Source organism: Aythya fuligula, chromosome 14, assembly GCF_009819795.1.
Source record: "Aythya fuligula isolate bAytFul2 chromosome 14, bAytFul2.pri, whole genome shotgun sequence".
NCBI lineage: Eukaryota > Metazoa > Chordata > Aves > Anseriformes > Anatidae > Aythya > Aythya fuligula.
Window position 1 is genome coordinate 1,815,084 of NC_045572.1, and position 23,665 is coordinate 1,838,748.

Sequence of the window (23,665 nt, forward strand, 5' to 3'; positions counted from 1 at the left end):
TCTCTGAAGCACCATCGTGTTGTCAGGTGTTCTACATTTTTTTACTGAAGAGCCTTCTCTGCACCCATAGAAAATGGGTTCTTAAACCCATCTGCATCTTATTCTTAGAAAATATGATGCTTGTGCTGATACCCTAATTATCTCCACGGACTTAGCTTAGGTGCTCACAAATAGTACATCGCCCATAAGTGCCACCATTTGTATCTGCTGCTCTTAAATGGAGACCTCACAGCTGGGAATGGACTAGTTTAAAATGAGCCAGCAAAATCAGATAGCAGTTGCCTTTCACTGCTAGGTTTTGCATCTGTTCAGTTTTAAAACTTATCACTGTCATGGCCACAGTGAACACTCCACAGGGCTCTCAGAAAGAACCAGGGAAACCTGCTTGGGTGCTAGAACTTGTGGCCTTGAACATATGGATGTTTGGGTTTATGTGTGAAAAATGCTCTGCAGCACATTTAGTGGATCTTTTGATTTAGCCACAATACAGAGCTACAGTGAAGAAAAATATATATATATCCTCTTATGTAATCTTTCAAACTGAAGAATACATTTTCACTTCTGTAGGTCTTTCTCCACTTAACATCATTCTCTGCGATATCTTCTGCACTCTGTACCTTTCTACTGCTAAAAATATTTTGAAAGTCTATTTACCTGAGTCTGCATCTCTGAGACCTTAATGTGTTTTTATCTCTTATACGAATTTCAGAAATATATCAGTAATAGTTATACTCTATCATCTTTGTTCCCAACGCAGTTTTTCCTAAGTATGTTTTTGGAATATTGTCACGGTTACATCTACTGCTATTTCTGACCCTCATAGCCAGTTCCACACATTAATCAAACTCACTCAGACAACTTTCTTAGCTTCTGCTCATACTCAGTTATTGTTCTGATTCCTGCCCTGTTTTTGAATTATGAGGCATCCATCTTTCCCTATGCCTATCTTCTAACTCTAAAATATGCTCCTAGCAGCTTTCCCTTTAAAAATTTACAAATTTAAAAATTTTACAAAGAGAGACTTCCTTGATCATAATCAGTGCAATGAGAATTTATAAAATAAAATCCTACTTTATCACAGAATCACAGAATCACAGAATTGTCTAGGTTGGAAGAGACCTTCAAGATCACCTAATCCTACCTCTGACATAACACTAACAAGTCCTCCACTAAACCATATCACTAAGCTCTGCATCTAAACATCTTTTAAAGACCTCCAGGGATGGTGACTCCACCACTTCCTCGGGCAATGCATTCCAATGCCTAATAACCCTTTGGGTAAGGAAGTTCTTCCTAACATCCAACCTAAACCTCCCCTGGCACAACTTTAGCCCATTCCCCCTCATCCTATCAGCAGGCACATGGGAGAATAGACCAATCCCCACCTCGCTACAGCCTCCTTTAATGTACCTATAGAGAGCAATAAGGTCGCCCCTGAGTCTCCTTTTCTCCAAGCTGATTTATGTCAAGGAGTGAAAAAAGGTGTGTTAAAATATTTCTGGAAAAAAAGAAGGAAGGAAGGAAGGAAGGAAGGAAGGAAGGAAGGAAGGAAGGAAGGAAGGAAGGAAGGAAGGAAGGAAGGAAGGAAGGAAGGAAAAGGTCTGTGAAGTATATGTTTGTATGTGTGTGAAATAGAAATTTCTCCTATTTTCCTGGTGTTTTGACTAGCGATAATAGTCACATTTAAACATAAGGGATGGGGAGATAGGCTTTGCAATGATCATTACACCCAGCCCACTCAAATGTCAAAAACTTGAGAGATAGGTAAAAATTGCATATTATGTGCCTTACATTTTGTTTATTGGAGACTGATAGAAGAAACAGGAAGAAAGAAATAAGACAACAGCTAAGTGAATCCATACTCAGTTTCTTCTCATTAAAATAAAGTGCTGAGTAATCTTATTATTATTAATTATCATCAACAGTTCAGCATTTTTTTCAGAAAAAAAAAATCTTGCATAAAAAGCTGAATATAATTGATGGCAAGATTTTTTCAATGTAACAGATATCCAAAGTACATGTTTTACATCTTTTTCTGTATGCTGGCATTGCTAACAACAGGCTGTAGAGCCAAAGAGTAGGATAAATATGGTTTCAAGGTAATAAAAAGAATCATGAAATAGTATTTAACAAGGTCAACTTATATAGTAAGCTTGGATATAATGTGGAGCTGCATGCCAGTGAAGGAAGAACTAAGACTTAAAAACACGTTAGGAAAGAAAGAAAAATGATCCCAAGTGGATCTTGGGGTGAGAAGAAGGAAACTACCAACATGACCATTCTTCCAGCAAAAGATGCCAGATGGTGGCAACTCACTGTAAGACCTCACCACCACCATTATGAAACCACCAACCTCAGGAGCAGGAGAAGGGTGAGCCTAACATCAGGAAGTGGCATAGAAACTAAAAACTGGGTATATAACAACTTTAACTGTATCATTATTATTGAATCTTTTTCTGAAAAAACATATTATTTCTTTACATAATTACACGTGGACTACTAAAAATTCTTGTCAGACTGTTCAGATTCCTATTATAAGCACAATAAATTCTTGGCTTGTTATGTAAGGTGTGTTTCCTTTTTGCCCACAAACAAGATTTTGAGCACAACAGAATGATGATTCCCATGCCCATGGAGTCTGGTTACTTTGATGGCTCTAGTGAATACTCATTCTTTCACATTACAGCTTTAAAGGACCTTTAATGAAAGTGAGACTGCCTGAGATAGCCTTAGATTATTTATTCATTTCTTCAGTGTCAGGTTGAGATCACCAGGACGGTCTCCAGAAAGTTTTGCCTTCAGAAGTCCTCTGTTGTTTAAGTCGAGGAACAACTGTTCTAAACCCTTGAACCAAATGTCTTTCCTTGCACTTGGTTTGAGTTTGAGTTTGAGTTTGAGTTTGTCCAAAAGACAAAGGGACACTTTGGGATTCACCAAGGGATTCTTTGTATCTTTGCTTTGAACTGCAGTCCTGCAGAAATGAAATTTGGGTTCATAATAATTTCTTCCTGTGCAAAGAAGGAAAGGAATTCTGCACAGCTATATATGTGTCAGATCCTACTCAATGAAACCTGGCTGCTTTGAAAATTCTCTGAAAACCAGTCCCTGCAGTAATAGCTACAGGCTTGAACATGAGTCCAGAAACCCCCCCCCCTTTTTTTTCCTCTTTTTTTTTTTTTTATCTCTTTTATTTTTTTCTCTGTTTGTGACTGTTTGCTCACAGTCACTAATAGAAAATTAGTTTACATCTCTCACTGCTGCAGATCTGCAATGATAATCACTCTTTCTTCTGATATATACCGAAGATTGATCTGTGAATGCTTGTGGATATGATTTTCTTCTGTAAAGTGATTTAAAACTGGAAGGGCTTAAGAAACAACATTTTTACAAGTTTTTCTTCTTTATTATTTCATTGAATAATTTATGTTTAAAATATATGAAGAATGTACCAGGTCTTCACTGCAAAATAGCATTGGACATCTTATAAAATGGGAAAAGGTTACGTTTCTCTTCTCACATGGTACTGGAAACAGAAGTTTTTGTTGCCTTCAGTGATGGGAAGCAACACAACCAGCCATTCCCTCTGAGTGGGACAGCCTATTTCTTATTTATTAATAAGAGACTGAAATATAGTTCTAACCATATTATAGTATTACACTCTGACCCCCCTTCCCCCTTTCTTGTTTTTTTTTTTTTTTTTGGCGGGGGGGGGAGGGGGACTGTAAAAATTTATTCCAGCTCCAATACGAAGGAAGAGATTTGTAAAATCAGGTGCCACTTGACAGGGCTAAAGGTTATATATACCTGTCTAGCTGCATATGACAGCAGAAGTGCTAACAATCCTTATCCAGAAGCTAGTATGTTCATACATTCTAGAAAATTAAAGAGACCCTGACTTGAGCCATCCTGATGGACTTTCCTTGTGGCTGGTTCTATCGTAATTTCATAACAAAACCAATATAGTCCTTTTATTGAAATTAATGCATTCCATAGGGAAAAAATCAGGCACACTTGTTGACTATTCTTCTATGCAGATGACACAAAGACTTTAGCTTGCCACTTACATTCTTAATGTATCACACATCTAACCTGTGATCAGGACTAAACTCCACATCCACCCCTGCACAGCCTGTTTTTTGAGTATGAGTGCAAACAGCGTCTTGCATGATACACGTATAAGCTGGTTTAAGTGGGATCGCATGGGTTACAGCTGGTTACTGTGCATAAAAACTGAAGTGAAATCAAAAGCATTGCTAAAAACTAAAAGTTTAATATTCACTATTTGCTTATACTCATTTTGTGAATGAGTTAGCTTCATGATAAGTAAGTTAAAGAGCCATGTATCAAGCAACTACTTGCTGTTCATTCAGCTCGCTCTTCAAGACGCATTTTCTATCTGACAAACATGTCCATAATGATACTTCCATGATCTTAAAGAAGCAAGAATTGAGAATTGAGAATATATTCTGAATGAATAAATAAACCCATATTGTTTTTAAATTTCTTGTTGCCTGGTTCCCCAGTCATTCTAAGGTTAACTGACACACCTGACGTAACAAAGCTATGGGCTATAATGTGGCTGTTAAGAGCAATGGAAGTGTGATTCCCAGCAATGCAGCCTTATTTCCAGTAAGACACAGATAATGATTGCTTATTCCTTCATAATAAGGCCATTTACAATAATGCCTAGTCTTCACCAAACACAAATAACTACGCAGATTTATGTATTTATTTTGTAAACATAATATACGCTTACAAGAACAGTTGATAGAACTTGCTCAACACCTTTCAGCAAAAAACACATTTACATTAAGAAAATCATGTGGTTCCTAGGCAATTAGGTTCCAAGATTCATGTAGAAGATGTAGTCCAAAGGTTTCTCCAGGTGACAGAAACAAATTTGAATTCAACAATACTGTGTTAACATATCTGAATAAGATGATTCAATTAGCTAAATTAATCATTTTGCAGAAGTGGAAATTGCAGAAAACCTAAAGAGTTTGCATTAGCAGGAACTCTGCTGAGAAAGCCATAGAAAGTATTCAATTTGGCATAAGCAAATCTGAGGACAGAACTTGTCAGAATGCAAATGCCTATTCTAGGAACCAGGATGGAATTCCTTAATTCTGACTGATATCTTAAGCTTGACTGATGAATTGCACATTAAAAGGAAGAGAAGAAAAATATTGACACCATGGATTGTTAGAAAACTTATTTCATTTCCATGTATCTGTGTCTAAATGAACTGTTTATTTAGGTCTTCGACATTCTAAAATCCAGATCCTTCAACACCATTGCTCTCACACAAGGTCAGGATGCCCCCAGATTTAAAAAGTAACCTAGTCAGAAACCTGGTCTAGTGTAAAAGCTTATAATGAAGGACATTGATTTGGATGAGAGGGCTCCTAGTAACAAGTATTACCTGTAATATCCTTGGCTACAGAGATGCTTCAACCATGCATGCTTACATAAGTTTAACACCAATAAATGTTTTCCTTGTATAAAATAAGTTCCTTCTCACTTTCCTGCACGTAAGCCATAATAGAAACACCCTAGTTCAGCCTTGTAAGAAAATGAGAACTGTAATCTTTATTATTATTATTATTATTATTATTATTATTATTATTATTATTATTACTACTATGTGACCTGTGTAGAGCTTTTCAAGATCTGTTTCTTTATGTTCAAATTGCACTGTCATTTCTGTCTGGATTATATGCTATTCAGAGTTTGGTATTATGTAGCACTGATGTGGTGATAATCTTCATGTCAAACTCTTTTTTTTATTGTTACCTTGTTAAGACCACGCACAAAGAAAGAAAGAATGACATAAAAAGTTTAGTTTTCACATATAAACAGGTTTTCCCATTCATTAATTACAAAAACAAGTGTGTCCAACAAAAGCTTTTTTTCCAAAGGTGAGAAGGCTGTGCTTGAGGTATTTGTTTCCTCATCTTAGCTAAGCAATCCATTCTAACACTAAGTGAAGCATGGCAAGATTTTTTTTTTCTGTTGTTATAATTGCTTACAGCTTTGCTGTTCTAATAATATTCATCACAGTGCTGTCAGACACAAATCAGAAAGTGCCCTATACAGTGGAATATTATTAGCTGAGTATTTCTTAAATGAGTTGAGTCAGTAGAGCAAGAAGCACACTAGTCCTTTAAGTGGGATTAGCATCCAATGTTCCTGACTCCCAGCCCAACATGGGGAACACCACACTACAGTGTTTTGTTGTGTATTTAGACATAGAAGATGAAAACGTTCCCTGATACATTTCAGTCTAATGAGAAATTATATTCAGTTTCACCTGAATTTTGAAGCTCACATATAAAATAAAAATACATAAAGAAATAAATAATCTAAAATAAAAAGTTTAGGAGGGTTACTCAGTAAGAAAAAAATGCTGAAATTAACAGCATTTTACATGTTTGTTTCTAAATAGTGGCAGATAATGATGTAAATATGACTGCATCATGAATGTTTGATTCCAGAAGTGAAAATATCATGATGGCAAAATACAGAAAAATTGTGCAAGTATCATGACAGACTATGAATATGAGTACCTTACAAGGTATTACAGAACAATAATCTTTATTCTTCTATTTTTCAAACCTAATTGAGCAATAACTTTTTTTTTTTTTTTTTTTTGAGATAATATTGTTTAAATAGGTGGCTGCAGGGCATTCATGTTTTCCTAATTTTACTGAGAATAGCATTAAGCTCCATGCTTCTCCTATTAATTTACAATGAGATTTTAAAGTAATCTTTTCTGGAAAAAAAAAAAAAAAAAAAAAAAAAAAAAAGTATATTATTTTAGAATAGAAATTATATATAATAGTAGCAGATGAAATTAGATACAAAAAAAATGCAGCCAGAACAAATGGTGAGAACTCACACTAAACAATACCTATTCAGATCACATTTCAGTAATGGTTGTTAACTTAATTTCTTGAGCTCTCCAAGCTATAGCACAAATCTACAGGAGCTGAGTAATAGCAATAGGCAACAATCATACCCCATGAGCCTCAGATTTCACATGCAGAGATACATAAAACAGTTTTAAAAGAAATTAAAAAAAAAAAACGGGGGGGGGGGGGGGGGGGGGGGGGGGGGGGGGGGGGGTAGGGGCAGGGGGGAGAAAGAGGGAGGTAAACCAAAAAATAAACCTTCTGAGATTCAAATAATTCCAAGGTTATGCTTTTTACAATTAGATATGCCTAGATAATTTCAAATAAAGTCAAAGCTAAATTCAAGCTAAGATTATGATGCAGAAAAATACTGAAATTATTTCTCAGTTTCTGTTCATTTCTACCTAATTTTGTCCTTCACTTGCCACTTAAATGTGTAGCCATAACTACAGTAAAAAGAGAAATGGGTAGATTATATAACCTCATGTAAACAAAATAAAACATATAAAAAATTTCAGCTCAAAAAATAATAAAAAAAAATATTTGAAATGATCATTTTAAATTACAGAACTTTATCTGAATCATCTGAGTTCTTACAAGTTTAAATGCTGTTCTTCTAGCTCAGGCCATTCAAAATGAATTATATGAGCTTGGTTTTATAATTATCACTCTTTTTTCTTACTGGTTATAAAAGTTTGTTTCATACCTCTACATTTTGTTATCCTTTCTGGGGATGGTATGTATTTCCTCTCCTTACCCAAAAGTCTTATATCATGGTATAATTCACTTTTGGTCCACTACATCATCCTAGTCCAGTATATCTGACAATAGAAATCCTTTATCTATATATTCAGCCAACGTGCCTCACCTTTCTGCTGGATAAACTGATCCCAGACTAGATGCTATGTTTCAGCCTGCATTCCATTTTGTTTTCTTTTTAGGGCCACTAACACTGATCTCTGCTTCTGGTAATCTTAGTGATAATTGGTCAAAATCCCATTTTGTTTATACTAGACATATTTAAAACATGACAATCATTATCATGCTTACTCACAACTTCAATCAATATTTAAAACGTGACAATCATTATCATGCTTACTCACAACTTGAATCAATCAGTTGCATAATGCAAAAATTACAATGCAATTTTTCAGTAGAGCAAACTAGAAAACACAGTAAATACTATAAATCAAAATTTTTATGTATAACACTCTCAATAAATGGACCCCATATTTTTTCTTTAAAATAATAATAATAATAATAATAAATAATAATTTTCAAAAACTTATAAGCAGCAAATAAAATTTAAACTAAGATTAATTTTCATTTTCAACCTTTCTCTGTACACACTAGCTATAGCCAAATTCTACAGAAACTGTAAATATGGAAAATAGATGCTTTAAATATAACTACCAAAAGCTAAACTTTATGATGTGATCAGGTGCACTAGCTAATATGAGTGCACATCTTGGGGCAGATACAGAATAACTGTGAGATAAACTGGTCTGTTTTACGGTGACTATTAAAAAAGCTTCATTGCCATGTAATATTTAAGACGTCAGTGAAAGGGTTTAAGAATAGGATTGCTTTACTCAAAATGGATGACAAGTGCCAACAAGAATGATATGAGTTGCTGAATGATTAGAAGAAGGTGTGTAAAATATACGTCATGATCACAGAATCACAGAATCACAGAATTTCTAGGTTGGAAGAGACCTCAAGATCATCAAGTCCAACCTCTGACCTAACACTAACAAGTCCTCCACTAAACCATATCACTAAGCTCTACATCTAAACGTCTTTTAAAGACTTCCAGGGATGGTGACTCCACCACTTCCCTGGGCAGCCCATTCCAATGTCTAACAACCCTTTCAGTAAAGAAGTTCTTCCTAACATCTAACCTAAAACTCCCCTGGCTCAACTTAAGCCCATTCCCCCTCGTCCTGTCACCAGGCACGTGGGAGAACAGACCAACCCCCACCTCGCTACAGCCTCCTTTAATGTACCTATAGAGAGCAATAAGGTCGCCCCTGAGTCTCCTTTTCTCCAAGCTGAACAAGCCCAGCTCCCTCAGACACTCCTCGTAAGACTTGTTCTCCAGACCCCTCACCAGCTTCATCGCCCTTCTCTGGACTTGCTCGAGCACCTCCATGTCCTTCTTGTAGCGAGGGGCCCAAAACTGAACACAGTACTTGAGGTGCGGCCTCACCAGAGCTGAGTACAGGGGGACAATCACCTCCCTAGCCCTGCTGGTCACACTGTTTCTGATACAAGCCAGGATGCTGTTGGCCTTCTTGGCCACCTGAGCACACTGCTGGCTCATATTCAGCCGACTATCAACCAATGCTCCCAGGTCCTTCTCTGCCAGGCAGCTCTCCAACCATTCCTCTCCCAGCCTGTAGCTCTGCTTGGGGTTATTGCGCCCCAGGTACAGGACCCGGCACTTGGCCTTGTTGAACTTCATGCAGTTGACCTCAGTCCATCGGTCCAGCCTATCCAGATCCTCATGCAGAACCTTCCTACCCCCGAGCAGATTGACATACGCACCTAACTTGGTGTCATCTACAAACTTACTGAGGGTGCACTCAATGCCCTCGTCCAGATCATTGATAAAGATATAAAGAGGACCGGCCCCAGTTCCGAGCCCTGGGGAACGCCACTAGTGACCGGCCTCCAACTGGATTTGACTCCATTCACCACAACTCTTTGTGCCCAGCTATCCAGCCAGTTTCTAACCCAACGAAGCGTACGCCAGTCCAAGCCATGAGCAGACAGTTTCTTGAGGAGAATGCTGTGGGAAACAGTGTCAAAAGCCTTGCTGAAGTCAAGGTAGACCACATCCACAGCCTTTCCCTCATCTACCAAGCGCGTCACTTTGTCATAGAAGGAGATCAGGTTCGTCATGCAGGCCCTGCCTTTCATAAACCCATGCTGACTGGGCCTGATCGCCTGCTTGCCCTGTAAGTGCCGTGTGATAACACGCAAGATAATCTGCTCCATTTATGTTACTTAGGTGTTATGTTTTAAGGTACCATCTTATTCAGTAGAAAACAAAGTAAATATTCAAAAGAATCCAGCCAGCCTTTAAATCTTGAAGTAGGCATAATTTTCAGAAATGCTTGTTTGTTTGCTGGCAATCTAGGGTCTTCACATACTGTAAAGACTGAAAAGTCATCTGCTGGGAGCACTCATCTCTCCTGTTCTAGAGATATTGGGTCCTAAATACTCCCTCTGAGACCTGTGTACTCAGTCCCTACTTAATTTTGTTTTGGTTATAGCAATTTATTTGTGAAAACTGTAGTATTATTTTAATCACTTTTCCTTGTATGCCTCAGTACCTCTGTGACTTAGGAAGGATAAAAAAATTCAAGCAGTACTCCTGGCTGTGAATGGGACTACACAGATCTGTGCCATTTACTGCTGTTACCAGCATTTGCTGTTACACTAGCCTTCCAAGACTTTAGTCTGATCATTTTGTGAGCAGTTTCTGAATATTTTAAATGATTAGAATACTTCATGGAATGATAACTGCACCAGTAGCATAGGAAATAAACTGTGAACCACAGGTGACTTACCTAAAATCTACCCAAACCATTAAGTAGGGGTAAGAACCATTTTCTTTCTCCCTGTTGTGAATTTCTTTAGCCTCCTTCACCCCATGACTAACACAACTGGCCAAAATACAGTTAATAAACTCTAAAGGCTGAGTCTGAAACAAGCTTTTCTGGAAACAATGTGACTCAGCATTTCATGGTTCGGTCTAGTCCTTCTGGAATAAGACTCCATCCAGATAAGAGAATCATGGTCTCACTGGTGCCAGAGGTCTAAGAGGAGGGAGCAGGACAAGTAAACACTTTTCTCTGATTTTTAAGCCCAAATCTTCCAATGCAGTTTCCATTTCCTGTTATGGAACTTCAGATGGCTAACTGGATTTTCTATCTTCTACTCTAAGCAAAGCATTATCTTCAGTTTCTGTCTCAGATGTGGGAACTCAAGAGTATGTTACTTGGGAAGAGAATAATCTTCATATTTACATGATCTACAATTATGAAAAAAAAAATATGGTTGGGTATTGTAGTGAACACTTAATAGTAAAACAGAAATAAGTACCACTGTAGTGAGGTCAATGTCAGTCTCTTTTCTCAGGTAACAAGTGTTAGGATGCAAGAAAACAGCCTCAAGTTGCTCCAGGGCAGGTTTGGGTATCAGGGAGAATTTCTTCACAGAAAGGGTGGCCAAGAGTAGTGGAAAAGGTTGCTCAGGGAAGCGGTGGAGTTGTCATTCCTGGAGATATTTAAGAGACGTGAAGATGTGGTGCTTAGGGACATGGACTTGGAGGTGTTAGGTTGATGGTCAGACTTGATGATCTTAAAGGTCTTTTCCAACCTACATGATTCTGTGATTCTATGGGAGGCCTGGTCCTGAGCACAACTTTTGGGTTTAAACACTACAAACAGACAGAACAGATGTGAGCAGGGAGAGAAAACCGAGCATAGTGCTTCATGAGAAAAATAAATAAATCTGTTTTAAATGAGATATTTTTACTTAAAATATGATCAGTAGTCAAAAGGAGAGAGAATAGATACAGTTAGATTTCCACAGACACTGTAATCTCCTGAAAATGTGCTATTCACTACACGTCTTGTATGCATAGAGCATCTTTGTATCTGCAGTGGGAACGTGGAATATGTCCTTCCCTCCCAGTGACAGTATTATTATCATGAATAATGTATAACATAGAGTACAGTAATTTTTTATGTACAGCAGAGAATGAATGTAGTTTGACTGTTCATTAAGTTAAACAATTCTGTTAAGTAAAGCAGCAAGCTTTGTTTCAGCTCTTCACTCAGAGGTAGAAAGCATTTGTGCTATAAGTGGAGATTTACTGTATGCATGAGTAATTTGTTAAATCTCTCCTGTGGGCTCTGTAGCTTCTATAGCCTACTTAGCATAAAAGATAAAATCATTCAGATTTTTTTTTTTTTTGGACAGATAAATTTTAGTTGGAGTTAAACTAATTACTTGTTGGCTATTCAGTACTGCTAAAAGTCTTTTTCTTTAGGCACTGTGACCACTGTGATTCTGCTTGCAAACAGCAGTGCAGTAGCCAGCAGATTCCAGCAGGGATAATTGACTCTTGTGTGAAGTTTCATAACAGAACACTTGGAAATGGTTAAAATTCATTTTCTAAATTTAGAAAATTAAAGGACAGAACCACAGCGGGTATAAATCACTATGTCTTGGTTGAAGTCACTGGAATTTTAGAGATTTAGACCAACAGAATACATGAGCTCACATCTGAGTATTGAAAGACTGAGCAATCACGATAGGTTTCTGCTTCAGAGAAAAGCATCTTTTCCCTTCTACTGCTTATGTCATTATCCAAGTTATGAAGCAACCAGTTGTGAAAATCATATTCCTATAGATTAATATTCACCTTATTTTGGAGGAATATCCTTTGTGGGTGATTGCTCACTAATGAAACAAGATGTGCCCAATCTTTCCCTCAGTTTAGAGAAAAAAATTATTGCTGCTGGCAGTAATTTTAAGCAATCAGAAGTGCATCTTTACTGACAAATGGTGGTGTCTTTCCAATGCTACATATGGTTCTTCTGAAAGTTATATAAGAATGTATTTGATGCAGAAATATTGTGGAACAGCAGAGATCATCAACAGTTATAATTCTGACTTTAAGTTAGTAAACATGGTAGTTTTGAAAAAGATAATCCATTCTCTAGTTTGAATTTTGAACTAAAGAATTTAGATCAAATGACTCCAAAGGATAATCATTTAAGACAGCTAAGTACCATTAATATATGTGTTTTCTGAATTTTACTAAAAAGGTGATTATTTTTGCATTGGTCTAAATCTTACCATCAGGGAAATGAAAGCAAAAAAGAAAAGAAATCATATTGATCCTACTGAGAGGAGGAATAGATTTCAAAACTGTTACATGGACGCGCACAGTTTTGGACTGCTAAGAGAAGAGTATATCAACACATTAATGAAACCTTTGACTGGCAGGCTTTGCTCTGTCTTCTGATTCAGAAAAGAAGATAAGGAGAATAAACAAACAAATAAACAAACAAAAAACCTTGTTTTTTCCCTAAGGTATCGGTGATTTTACAGCAGAGATCTTCTCAGAATGACTGAATTAATCTGCTACAGTTTTAACATATTTCCAGTATATGTTTTTAATGCTGAGGATTCTGTAAAAGAGACTATGCCAATCAAATAGAGCATCTCTATAGTTTTTCACTCCTGGGTAGGAGAACCCATTCCTAGCTACAGTAGGTATCTCTGCCCAGAGATGACAATTTCTGCATGAATGTGTTGCCCAGTTGGTATTGCCAAAAAAAAAAAAAAAAAAAAAAAAAAAAAGTATGGATGATGTGCATTAGCAAAGATATGGAGAATCTGGTCCTGAACATTTAGCTGGTGTAATCCCAGTTTGTGCTAAAGTTATATCACAGAATCACAGAATTTCTAGGTTGGAAGAGACCTCAAGATCATCAAGTCCAACCTCTGACCTAACACTAACAGTCCCCACTAAACCATATCACTAAGCTCTACATCTAAACGTCTTTTAAAGACTTCCAGGGATGGTGACTCCACCACTTCTCTGGGCAGCCTGTTCCAATGCCTCACAACCCTTTCAGTAAAGAAGTTCTTCCTAACATCTAACCTAAAACTCCCCTGGCTCAACTTAAGCCCATTCCCCCTCGTCCTGTCACCAGGCACGTGGGAGAACAGACCAACCCCCACCTCTCTACAGCCTCCCTTGAGGTACCTATAGAGAGCGATAAGGTCGCCCCTGAGCCTCCTTTCCTCCAAGCTGAACAAGCCCAGCTCCCTCAGCCGCTCCTCGTAGGACTTGTTCTCCAGGCCCCTCACCAGCTTTGTCGCCCTTCTCTGCACCCGCTCAAGCACCTCCATGTCCTTCTTGTAGCGAGGGGCCCAAAACTGAACACAGTACTTGAGGTGCAGCCTCACCAGAGCTGAGTACAGGGGGACGATCACCTCCCTAGCCCTGCTGGTCACACTGTTCCTGATACAAGCCAGGATGCCGTTGGCCTTCTTGGCCACCTGAGCACACTGCTGGCTCATATTCAGCCGACTATCAACCAATGCTCCCAGGTCCTTCTCTGCCAGGCAGCTCTCCAACCATTCCTCTCCCAGCCTGTAGCTCTGCTTGGGGTTATTGCGCCCCAGGTACAGGACCCGGCACTTGGCCTTGTTGAACTTCATACAGTTGACCTCAGCCCATCGGTCCAGCCTATCCAGATCCTCCTGCAGAGCTTTCCTACCCTCGAGCAGATTGACACACGCACCTAACTTGGTGTCATCTGCGAACTTACTGAGGGTGCACTCGATGCCCTCGTCCAGATCATCGATGAAGATATTAAAGAGGACCGGCCCCAGCACCGAGCCCTGGGGAACGCCACTAGTGACCGGCCTCCAACTGGACTTGGCTCCATTTACCACGACTCTTTACCAATGAGGACTCCAAAGAGCTATTTAAATGATAGAAGTCAAGGAACAATTAATTTAATGTAGAATTAGGACTAATATAGTGAGAAAGCTAAAAAACATGAGAACTTGTTAGATCCTGCCATTTTAAAAACCTTACTGGCAGAATGACATTTGTATGCAATTATAGTGATTTACCAGTTTATAGATCTTATGCATTTTATCACAAAATGAATGAAGCAAGCAACTCAGTCTTGTGCTGTCATCCATCCACGAAGTTTCCCATGGTCCAAACTAATGCACTAATTAATACTAATGCAATAATAAATACTACAAATAAAAACTAATGCACTAATAAATACTTACTAACATTTTTTCTGCCCTCTATCTGCTTTGTGATGATATGTTTCAAGTAATTTGACACATTCAAAGAACCCCCCTGAATTTCAGGTATTATCACAGTTTTATATAAGTAATTACAATGAAAGGCTCTTGCAGGCCCATATTGCAAACTGAGAAGGGACTGGACCAGATGACCTTCAAAAGCACCTTCTAAATTTAAAAGTACCTTCTAATCTTTAATTTCTTTACTATTTGAAGTCTCAAGTTCATATTCTGACACCCTTGAATCATGTTTCACAAATAGGAAAACTTGATATCAGCAGATTGGTTTGCACACATCTTGTTACAACACTAATGTGAGAAGTGGGAATATCTCAGAATGAGATTTTGCATCAGTGTCTGAAACGCTAACTTTCAAAAAATGTACTATAATCTGCAAATAGGTAAACAGATGTGGTTTTGCTTACCTCTATTGATAGACCTGAAAATGTCTAGCAGTCAAAAATAAAAATACTTTTCAGTACATATTTAAGTGTAATCTGGGCATTATCTTTTTTTTTTTTTTTTCTGGACATTAAAAGCACTTGCAATATTTAGGTCATATAATCAGAAAGACTGATCTGAAAGTCTTAAGGAGATGAAAAGGGCTTTATCCTTATATTTTCATTAGTATTAATGGCACTTGCACAACTAAAGCCCTGCCCATCTGGATATAGATGCAACTCTGATTGCTTTTGCTGGTATTCAATTTTATAGACACAGATATTTATGCAACTGGATATCCATGTTGACTTAAGATCCACTTGGAATTCAGATAAAAGATGGAATTCAGTGGCCTTTTTCCCTAGTTGCATTGGCCTTGTTCCCTTCCCTCTCTTTCACACTAATCTCATAAAACATTTGCTGTGTTTTGAGATATAGAGTGCCAAAATGGCTTGGGATGGCAGATGAGCAAACAGATAGCTATTTCTTTCCTACAAATCATTACGAAAGGGAAATGCAAGTTTTAGTGCCTTCAAGCTGCTATTTAATAAGGTTGTTGTAGATTTGAGAAGTGTCCCAGACAAGCACAAGGTTTTCCACCTTCTGATTTCACACTGTCCAGTATACCAGACTCTACTAACTAGCTGCTTAGCTTTTGATGTTTTTTCAGCACCTGTATATTCACAGACTCATTGTCTCTGTGAAAGGAGGTATTTGATTTTTTTTGTTGTTGTTGTTGTTTTGTTTTGTTTTGTTTGTTTTTTGTTTTGTTTTGTTTTGTTTTTTTTTTCTTTTCCACTTAGAAAAACATTTCTTCTTGGAAAAGGCATGTTTAACTGGTTTTACAACAGGAGTATGGTGTAAAGGTTTTATACATAAAGGTTTTATTTATTTATTTATTTACTCTGCAGACTAAAAACATATAATCTAATGCCTTCTGTTTGCAATGACTCTATTTAGAAGGATTTCCTTTCCTTCAGGAGGGAGAACCCTGCTTCAGTTATGTTCCTTTGAATTGCAGGTAGATCTCTGAACCCTGGACAGCTGAATAAACACATTTCCCTCACTGATTTAATTATCCTGGTCCATTTGTTAGTACCAGCAGAATACTATATAGCACATTGCCTGTTAAAACTCAGCCTTTGATTGCCCGTAATACATTACAGGTTCAGTCTGTACAGCCAAAGAGAGAAGGCTGGGTTGCCTATTGTTTGATGTGGAACGCTGAAGCTCCAAGATGTTAATGCTGATGCAGGATGGGTTAGGTGATGCCTGGAGGCTGCAGTCAGTGGTACTTGGTACAAGCATTGAGGGCATAAATTGATCTAGCTTCACTAGCAAGCTCAACTCAATGTAATGCAAGACTTGCTCTCTCATGCACATTGTTAATTCCCACTTGCCAGTGTCTTATGCACAGTGCTATGCTGCTTCCAAGTTCTCTGTGCCTTCAGCACCTCCTAGGAAAAAGAGCTCTATATGAAGAGGTGCTGTGGCTCTTTTCTGTTAAGCTAGGTTCATGGGGAAGACAGAAACAAAAGCCTCTTTCCTTATTAAGCTGTATTTATGCAGTTGGCTTACAGCTTCCAAATGCTCAACACAGGAAAGCCCTCGGGCCACCCACGCTGGGTAGGTCTGATCAGGATGCATCAGTATAGTGCTGTAGGTAGGAACATGCAAGACCTCGACTGAGAGAAGGTCTGTATTAGCATAATGGTTCTCTTAGCATCTGGGACTACTTGTTCCTTTTCTATCACACTCATAAGCATGGTCTGCTATGTCTGTTTTCAATCACGTGTCAAGCATGAGCTCCAGACCCCATAAAATCTGCTTCTCTGCACTCTTTCCCACTTCTGTGCTGTACAGGAGAGACTGTAGAGATTCAGGCTGACACAGGAATATTAATGAAAATTTCTGCTTTTAACCTACTCATACCGAAACCCACTGTCTTGCTTAAAACATTTGTAATATCACTAAGAATTTCAATATCCAGTAGTGTTTAAACTTTGTCATAGAAGCAGGTCAGGAAAGGAGGGCACTAGCATATTATGCAAATAAATAAATTAAATAAAAACCTCACATTTGCCTAGCACCATTCAGCTTTGATTACCACCGACATTCTCAAATGAAAATTTCTGTTGATGCCATACAGTAAATTAGATTCTATGTTTTCCTCAGGAAACTGGAGGCACAGATTTCAAGAAAGTAAAACATCCATTAAGGCTAGTCTACACATTTCTGATGCCCAACTTGCCCTTTTACCACACTAAGATGGATGAATTTTACTAGATCTGTTGCCATACTGCTCAGTAGCAGAAGATAAAAAAAAAAAAAAAAAAAAGGGGGGGGGGGAAAAAAAAAAAGAAGTAGACTATTTTTATTCTCTGGGTTCTGCTTAGCAAAAGTGAAAACAAAAACACCGGCAAAAATTTATGCTGAACTTCCAAAATGAACAATAAGCTCAAGTTCATCAGAATGGAGAAAAGCTGTATGACAGTATGTTTGAATGAATCTAATTATTGGCCTTGTCAGTAATGTGTTCCATCAAATTGTTCTCCCAAAGGAAACTAATGCAACAACACTGTGTACATACTAAGGGATATTTTGGTGGAGAGTTACATAACAATGACAAATAGATTTGTTTTATAAGAGGTCCAACCTGAGTCAGTGAGAGAAAAAATAGACATGCCAAAGGTAAGAAACACTGAAGCTTCTTCAAATAGACAGTGTGATCTCAATTGTATTAAAAGGAAACTTTGCTAAAGTGAACTGTAACCTCAACTATTATGTGACATCTTTACTGTGAGTCTCCTTTTATAAAGCAGGCTACTTTTCAATGCTTTGTACAGTACTACTAAAACCAGAATTATATGTGTATTGTCCGTGTCCAAAGAGGTTGCCTGTAAATTCATCTTTTTCAAGGCTTTGCATTTCTTTGTTTTTATTTGTTTTTACAGTTCCACCCAAAAGGGAGATGATGATTATGAAGATTATACTTCAAATAAGACTTGGGTTTTGACTCCCAAAGTTCATGAGAGTGATGTCACTCTTATTTTAAATGGCTTGCTAGAAGGATATGACAACAAGTTGAGACCTGACATAGGAGGTATGTTGGTTTTCTTTTTAGTCCAACTTTGAGTGGTGAAGAGAAAGCTTTTTCATACCATATTATACTACACAGGTAGCAGAATCCATTGAAAGTTGCTATGAAAACAAAGTAAGATGTAGTAAAACATCACTGGCACAAAAAGTACCCATGATTTTGGAACCTGACATAAATTGTTAAGGTTGCTAAATCTAGCCTAAGACACCTAACAAAACCATCATGATTTGCTGAATCAGGACACTTGTAACCTTGAAGGTTAACCCTGTCATACTTGGGGCCGTGACCACTGTCCTGGGGAGCCTGTCCCAGTGACTGACAACAATCTCAGTGCAGAACCTTTTCCTAACATTGAGCCTGACCCTCTCTGTCCCAGCTCCAAGCTGTCCCCTTGGGTCTCTGCTCAGCAGGTCAAGAAGTGACTGGGAAATGAGACAGTGAGAAAGAAGGGTTCACAAAGGATAACTGCAATCAAGCAGATTGACTTGATTTCCATAGATTTCCCCCACAACTTATAAAAGTCTATACACCCAAGTTCAGACTCACAGTAGAAGTCTTATTTAACTGGGAAAAAAAAAAAAAAAAAAAAAAAAAAACTTTTGCAAGGGTATTCCTCTCTATTGATTACTGAGGAATCTGAGAGATGAGGGTTCCTGAGCAGATAGGAGAAGGACCTATGTGTGTACAGAACAGCCAGACAATACCTCTGTGGAAGAGGATACAGAAGTAAGATTATAGGAAAACACAAAGAGAATTCACAGATGAAGCAGGCAGGCAGAGGAATGCATAGAACAGCAAGGTTAATGAAAGAAACTGTTTCTAACAAGTTTATAGAGGCTTATAAACCAAGGACATTTTATGATGAGTGAAAACGTGAATGTTTAACCTTCATCATATGCGAGTAGTCTAAAGAACAGAGGACTGTGCCTTACTCTTCGAATTCAAGACATTAAAGAGCAGAGAAAAAGTAAGCATTTATAAGAAAACATCTAGGAAAAAAAATATGTTTTAGTCAGGGTATTTGAGAACAATAAAGCTACAGTAATTTCAAAATAAATTAATCTAGCAACTGTTTTTGTTCCTGCTTTAGAGCCGTGAGTATTAATATTACTTTGGGTTCATGAAATTGATACTTAAATACAGGCATCTCTGCAGGCAACAGCAGTCACATTGCATTCAGCATTATAATGTTAAATGGGTGATGCAACAAATTGTAAGAGGAATAAATTTCCTTCCGTTGATAGTGTTTTGTCAGATGTGTTGCTGCGATTTGACACAAAATATACATATTCACTGAGATATGACTCACTAAAGTAATGACGCTGGTCTCAGTATTTGTTCTCATATCATAAGTAAATATGTTCTGATAGAATATATTGTATAAGAATTTGTCTCAAAGTGTGTTCAGCTAATTTCAAGCTGGAGAAATTTCTGTAAATTTATCTATTTATCTATTGGATATGAACATTTAAATGTGAGGCAACCATAGCCATATAACAGAGGTATTAAAACAATCTTTTTAATTTGTTTCATTCTCTTGCAGTTGGTTTTGACCTTCATTCATGGTGGTGATTTTTGTTGTTTCTCTTACAGTTAAACCAACAGTAATTCACACTGACATGTATGTAAATAGCATTGGGCCAGTGAATGCTATTAATATGGTAGGTAAATGATTGCCACATTTTCCTACAATGTTCAAGGTTGAATTTTTGGCATTACAAGGTTTCCGTTAATTTTAATGTTGTGTTATACCTATATTATTTAAAAGCTTATTGTTACTATAGATGTAAGGACTGCATGAGCTATGAGTCTATATGAGACAGCAAAACTGAGCTGTGAATAACAACAGTTTTTGCACATCCATGTGCTGTATTCTGCAGTGCTTTCTGATAGTTTAGCTCTTGTAGGACTGACCTTCCAGATTGCTACAAATCAAGCAAAGGCATTCACCAGTGATATTACTACTCCTGCCACCAAGAGATAAAAGGAAAAAGCTCAGATCCTAAAAGCAAAGTTCCATAAAGAAAACTTTAATTCTATCTTCATATAGCTGATGGAAAGTGATTTAGCCTTAGCACCACAATGTGTTCTTCATTCTAATAGTTTTCAAGTGTAGCAAGAAATTTTACATCGCTCTTTTTCATTCTGCAATTTCTTTTGCTGTTTCTGGCTGCTGACTGGCTGCTGACTGGCTACCAGGGAAAGCAAGACTTCAGCACTTCTGACATTAACTGGGGAGGGTCACAGGCAACTGGGTTAGCCAAATCACTTCAAATCTTACCTGTCCTAGATCCAAGGGAATAAGTAAATTGTTCTCTAACCTGATCAGGTGTGGGTTAAGGTGTGGGGACACGGAATCAGAAAGGTAAATACAAATATGACTCTATTTTATTTTAGGTCAACCTGTCAGCAGGAAAATAATGAAACAAAAACAAAAACAAACAAAAAATGATTTTGTTTTGTTTTGTTTAACAACAATCTTTGATAAAGAATCTCCTCAAAAAATCACAAAAAAAAAAAATATATCAGTTCTAGTATCTTCTTCTCTATTTCACATTTGTCTGTTTGTTTTCTTATGAAGTTAAGGAAAGCATATCAGGAGTAATGTGAAATGCTGAGTGCTATGTTTTCATCAGTATTTCTGGTTAACACAACAGGAATATACAATTGATATATTTTTCGCCCAAACGTGGTATGACAGACGTCTGAAGTTCAACAGCACTATAAAAGTGCTCAGATTAAACAGCAACATGGTTGGGAAGATCTGGATACCAGATACATTTTTCCGAAATTCCAAGAAAGCTGATGCTCATTGGATAACAACTCCTAATAGGATGCTCAGGATCTGGAATGACGGCAGAGTGTTGTACACACTGAGGTATTTACATCTGACTTTAATTTCAACTTCTCAAGGGAAAACCAAAGAAAAGGCTCCTGTGAATTAAAATCACTTGACCTTAATCCAAAGGAAAAAACAGTGTTGTTTCCTGTTACTTATGTGGACAACCCTGAAAAAGGAAAGAAAGTTTTTTGTTTTTTGTGTTTTTTTTTAATGCGATATATTTGATATTGATAAATTAAAATGGTTTCATTTCTACCTATAGATTTTTCTGTCTTCCTTCACAAATAGTTACATTTCTATACTAAAAGAATATAAGCATGGTTATAGTAATTCATCTTCATTTTCATGTATGTTCTATTGTTTACCAGTAGTTTGGTCCATACTGTCTTTTACCTTTTTATTAGGTTAAACTAAAAAATTCAAAATATCCTTGAATCAAATAGATGTTAGAAATGAGGTACTGCAAACACCAGAAGCCTCATATTCTGAATTGATTAGTGCTTAGCTAGATGAAGTTCTACCTGAGAAAATATTTAATTCCTCAAATATCTAATGAAAATAATGATTCTCTTTTTAAGATTGATTATTTATGACTTAGGTCAATACCTAACAAACTAAACTTGGTATGCTCATCTCCAGATTTCTCACTTGCCTGAATAGTTTTTCTTTTGAGACAGATTTTCCTTATAAGTCTTGTAAATAATTGTTATATGCATGCCTACATCTAAATGTTGCATATGCAACATTTACTAATTTAAAAAGCACATTCCCAATTATCATAATATATTTCCTAAATGTGGAAAGCCTAGGTGCATTTTTTTTTCTAATGTGGTGTAATATTTGGCTGTAAGTAAAATGTAGATAAAGGAGGTGTCTATTCAAGAGACCTTATAATTTAAAATAAAAGTACAGAGTCAAAATTATCAGGCTTAGGACCTTCTGAATTTTAAACTACGTTTTCAAATTGTTATGGATTTTCTGCTTTCGTTTTACTGGGTGGCAAAAAAAGAAAGTTTCAGGACAGTATATTCATTAGCATTTCAATGAATAGTTTTGAATCTTTCCTTAAGACAACCTTTTAATATTATAAATGTTTGAATTACAAAAAGGAGTCTTATTTCATAGTTATTTTACATTCATTACACATTGCATCACCAGAAGATATAAGAGAGAGATTGGAATTGAAATCCAGTGCAAATCAAAGTCAACCTGATAAAGAATATCCCAGGTTCACTTTTGAAATGTTAAATTGGACTTTGCTACACCAATGTCTCTTTGGACTTGGAACCTTTTTCTTCAAACCACTGTTTCCCTCATTAGAAAGAGATATATTTGATAGATCTTAGAAACAGTTAGCCAATGTTTATGTATGTTTAGTTGCCTAGATGAGTCACAGCAAGCACCAATTAGGATTCATCCAGAAATGAAATGTGATAGTATCATTGCAAATCTGCAATCCTGGCTGAAGAGAAGAGGGCTCCAGGACTGATGGCTGATTTTTTAATGGCTCCCCCAAGCTCAAGAGCAGTCCATTCTGACCAGCAGGAAATTAAGCAAGGAGGTCTCACGTGTCAACTCAAAGCTCCTGACAAAACTCAAATGTGGAAAGAAAATGTACAAGAGGCAGAAGCAGGAACAGTTGACCAAGAACACTGTCCAAGCTCTCAGAGACAGAGTTAGGAAAGTCAAAGTTCATCTGAAATTGAATCCAGCAAGGGACATAAAAGCATAAAGAAGAGTTTCTTCACATACATCCTCAACAAATGGAAGACTAGGAAAAATGTGGGTGAACTGCCAAATGGGAATGGAGACCTGGTCTCAAGGGACACAGAAAAGGCAAGGAATATCACACAGAATCACAGAATCATCTAGGTTGGAAGAGACCTTCAAGATCACCTAGTCCAACCTCTGACCTAACACTAACAAGTCCTCCACTAAACCATATCACTAAGCTCTACATCTAAATGTCTTTTAAAGACCTCCAGGGATGGTGACTCAACGACTTCCCTGGGCAGCCCATTCCAATGCCTAACAACCTTTTTGGTAAAGAAGCTCTTCCTAACATCCAACCTAAACCTCCCGTGGTGCAACTTTAGCCCAGGGAGGAAGGGAGGAAGGGGGGAAGGAAGGGGAGAAGGAAGGGGGGAAGGAAGGGGGGAAAGGAGGAAGGGAAGAAGGGAGGAAGGGAGGAAGGAAGGAAGGTCACTCCTGAGCCTCCTCTTCTCCAAGCTGAACAAGCCCAGCTCCCTCAGACACTCCTCGTAAAACTTGTTCTCCAGACCCCTCACCAGCTTCATCGCCCTTCTCTGGACTCGCTCGAGCACCTCCATGTCCTTCTTGTAGCGAGGGGCCCAAAACTGAACACAGTACTCGAGGTGCGGCCTCACCAGAGCCGAGTACATGGGGACAATCACTTCCCTAGCCCTGCTGGCCACACTGCTTCTTATGCAAGCCAGGATGCTGTTGGCCTTCTTGGCCACCTGAGCACACTGCTGGCTCATATTCAGCTGACGATCA

The 23,665-nt window shown here is 37.7% G+C and overlaps 1 protein-coding gene across 2 annotated transcripts in view; it reads left to right on the forward strand.

Moving 5' to 3' along the window:
* The window catches only part of GABRG2 (gamma-aminobutyric acid type A receptor subunit gamma2), a 78,737-nt gene that overhangs the window by 12,414 nt on the left and 42,658 nt on the right, over positions 1 to 23,665 (forward strand). For both annotated transcript variants that reach the window (XM_032196806.1, XM_032196807.1), the window contains exons 2-4: positions 18,161 to 18,309; positions 19,900 to 19,967; positions 20,964 to 21,184. In XM_032196806.1, the coding sequence (XP_032052697.1) occupies positions 18,161 to 18,309; positions 19,900 to 19,967; positions 20,964 to 21,184 (438 nt within the window). The remainder of the gene's footprint in view (positions 1 to 18,160; positions 18,310 to 19,899; positions 19,968 to 20,963; positions 21,185 to 23,665) is intronic.